The 2,086-nt window shown below is 42.7% G+C and overlaps 1 protein-coding gene across 1 annotated transcript; it reads right to left on the reverse strand.

Annotated features, from left to right (window-relative positions):
• Nucleotides 1-342: 342 nt before the first annotated feature.
• Nucleotides 343-1,838, reverse strand: LOC145138140 (uncharacterized). The gene has a single exon (XM_079072279.1). The coding sequence runs from the start codon at nucleotides 1,770-1,772 to the stop codon at nucleotides 498-500; it is 1,275 nt and encodes a 424-aa protein (XP_078928405.1). The 5' UTR covers nucleotides 1,773-1,838; the 3' UTR covers nucleotides 343-497.
• Between the last annotated feature and the right edge of the window lie 248 nt (nucleotides 1,839-2,086).

The following is a 2,086-nucleotide window of genomic DNA, read 5'->3' on the forward strand; positions in this document are numbered from 1 at the left end:
ATAAACCAAATTTGAAACTAGTTATCTATATCCCTTAAAAAATCAAGAAAAATCAGATCAAAACTGGTTCATTTTTAACCGAAAAATCAAAACTTAAAAATTATATCTAGTCCGATTTTAATGAAACCGGTTTCTGTTAAAACCTACTTTGAGCACCCCCTACCCCTAGTCAATGCTTCCTATGCTAGTCAAACCTTATAACACAGTCCAATTGCAAAACTACTTTTTCCCAAGTCTACATACAAAAAGTAACATTCAATAAAGAGTAAAGACTATTCGTTCAAAGAAAACCAAGATTAAGGTGGACACATGAGACTCAATCTCATAAATACTAAACAACCCTTAAAGCTTAAAGTACAAGTCATCATTCCACAAACCATAAATTACATAACACAACAAAGTGGGCGCAATCATCCTCGCACTAAAAAGCAACAAGTTCTTGGGATCTTGTTGCAAAAGCCTGTTCTAGATCCTAATCAATAGCCACACGATCATAATCAAACTGTATACGCAATCACAAAACAAGGAAGCACAGCCCTTGGATTAAAAACAATCAATTCATCCTCTTCGTCCGACCTGGTATGTGTCCCACCGGGTTCACCCCCGACCAATGAATCATATCCCGGGTCATCCTTGTCCCCCATTTCCGGGTCACACCCGATTCGACCCGCTATGACTCGGCACACGAGCATAGCCCGTTTCACGTGCATGAACCGGAATTCCTCCTCGAGGTCTTCCGGGAGTGCCATGTGTCCTTTCCAACTAGTTGATAACGTTGATATGCCATCCAATTTGGATGAGAACCCGACCCGAATGATCCCACACACACTGCAGTACTGATGGCTGCAGATGCTGGAATTACCATTTTGCCCCAGGTCACACAAGAACGTGGCGCAGTGAAACCGGAGAAGCTCGTTGCCGTCGGCGATACAACGTTCGTCTCTTCGTCGTCCTCCACCGTGTCTAGCCGCCCTCGATTTTACGATCTCACGGTATTCTTCGAACCGGGTAAGTATCTTGGGACTGTTGTGGATCTTCATGACCCGGTAAATCATCGGGTTCTTCCCGTTAATTGGCCAACCCGTGTGGAATATGATCCGGACAATGTTTTTCCCGGGATCCTCGTCGAATAGCTCCGACACCGCGTGTTTGAAAGCCTGGTGTTGTTCCAGCAAACCGGGCTTTTGAAAAATCTCGCCGCAGTTGGGGCAGGGGTAGATGTCGTTGCGGAGAGGGAAGAAGTCGGATTCAGTTAGAGATCCGGGTCGGTTTCTTTGTTGTTGAGGGTCCAGAAGGATTGTTTCCAGAGGGGCGTTAATGGTGGAATTACGTAAGGAGCGAGTGGAGGAGGCCGGAGATGGTACATGATGGATAATGGATGAATTGTTGTCGGTTTGGGAAGTGGGTTTGGATGAGAAGATTTGTTTGATAAAAGACCAAGAGGCGGAAAGGGTTTTGTGGGGTTTAAGTTTGGTGGCAGTGGGGCGGAGGAGTGGGATCGGAGACGATGGGTTTTTGGTCTTTTTGGACCGACGACGGTGGTGATCGGAGGTGGGGAAGATCATGAAACAACCAAGGTGGATAAGGATGAAGAGGAGAGAGATGAATTTAGTGAAAGCGGGGCGTAAGTTGGCCATTAGGAAATGGAAAAATGTGGAATGTGTATCAGAATCAATGGAGTAACGGAGGTGCATCCATGAAAGAGGGAGAAGGGAAGGACGAATAAAGGTGAGTCGGTTAGGTGGAAAGCAACTTCTCATATCATATGACATCTTCTATGGTTCTATCACTCTATGTAAACCCTACTTCTCCTTCATTTCCATCATTCCATTTCATGATGCATTATTTTTTAATACCCTTATATACCACGCCTAAATATTACAATAATTAAAATTTTAACATGAAATTTAAATAAAAAAATTCACCATTTGCAAGAGTGGTTCTTGAACTTTCCAGGACTGTTGTAATAATTTTCTTCATTAATATAAGACAAACTTTAAGAACATAATGCCGTTAGGTGCACATAGAAATTTTAATGGTTAAGTGATATTTATAAAAGGGTTGTTCCTAAAATATTTAATGATTA

This window comes from Lactuca virosa, chromosome 9, assembly GCF_052849685.1.
Source record: "Lactuca virosa cultivar CGN04683 chromosome 9, Lactuca_virosa_CGN04683_v6, whole genome shotgun sequence".
NCBI lineage: Eukaryota > Viridiplantae > Streptophyta > Magnoliopsida > Asterales > Asteraceae > Lactuca > Lactuca virosa.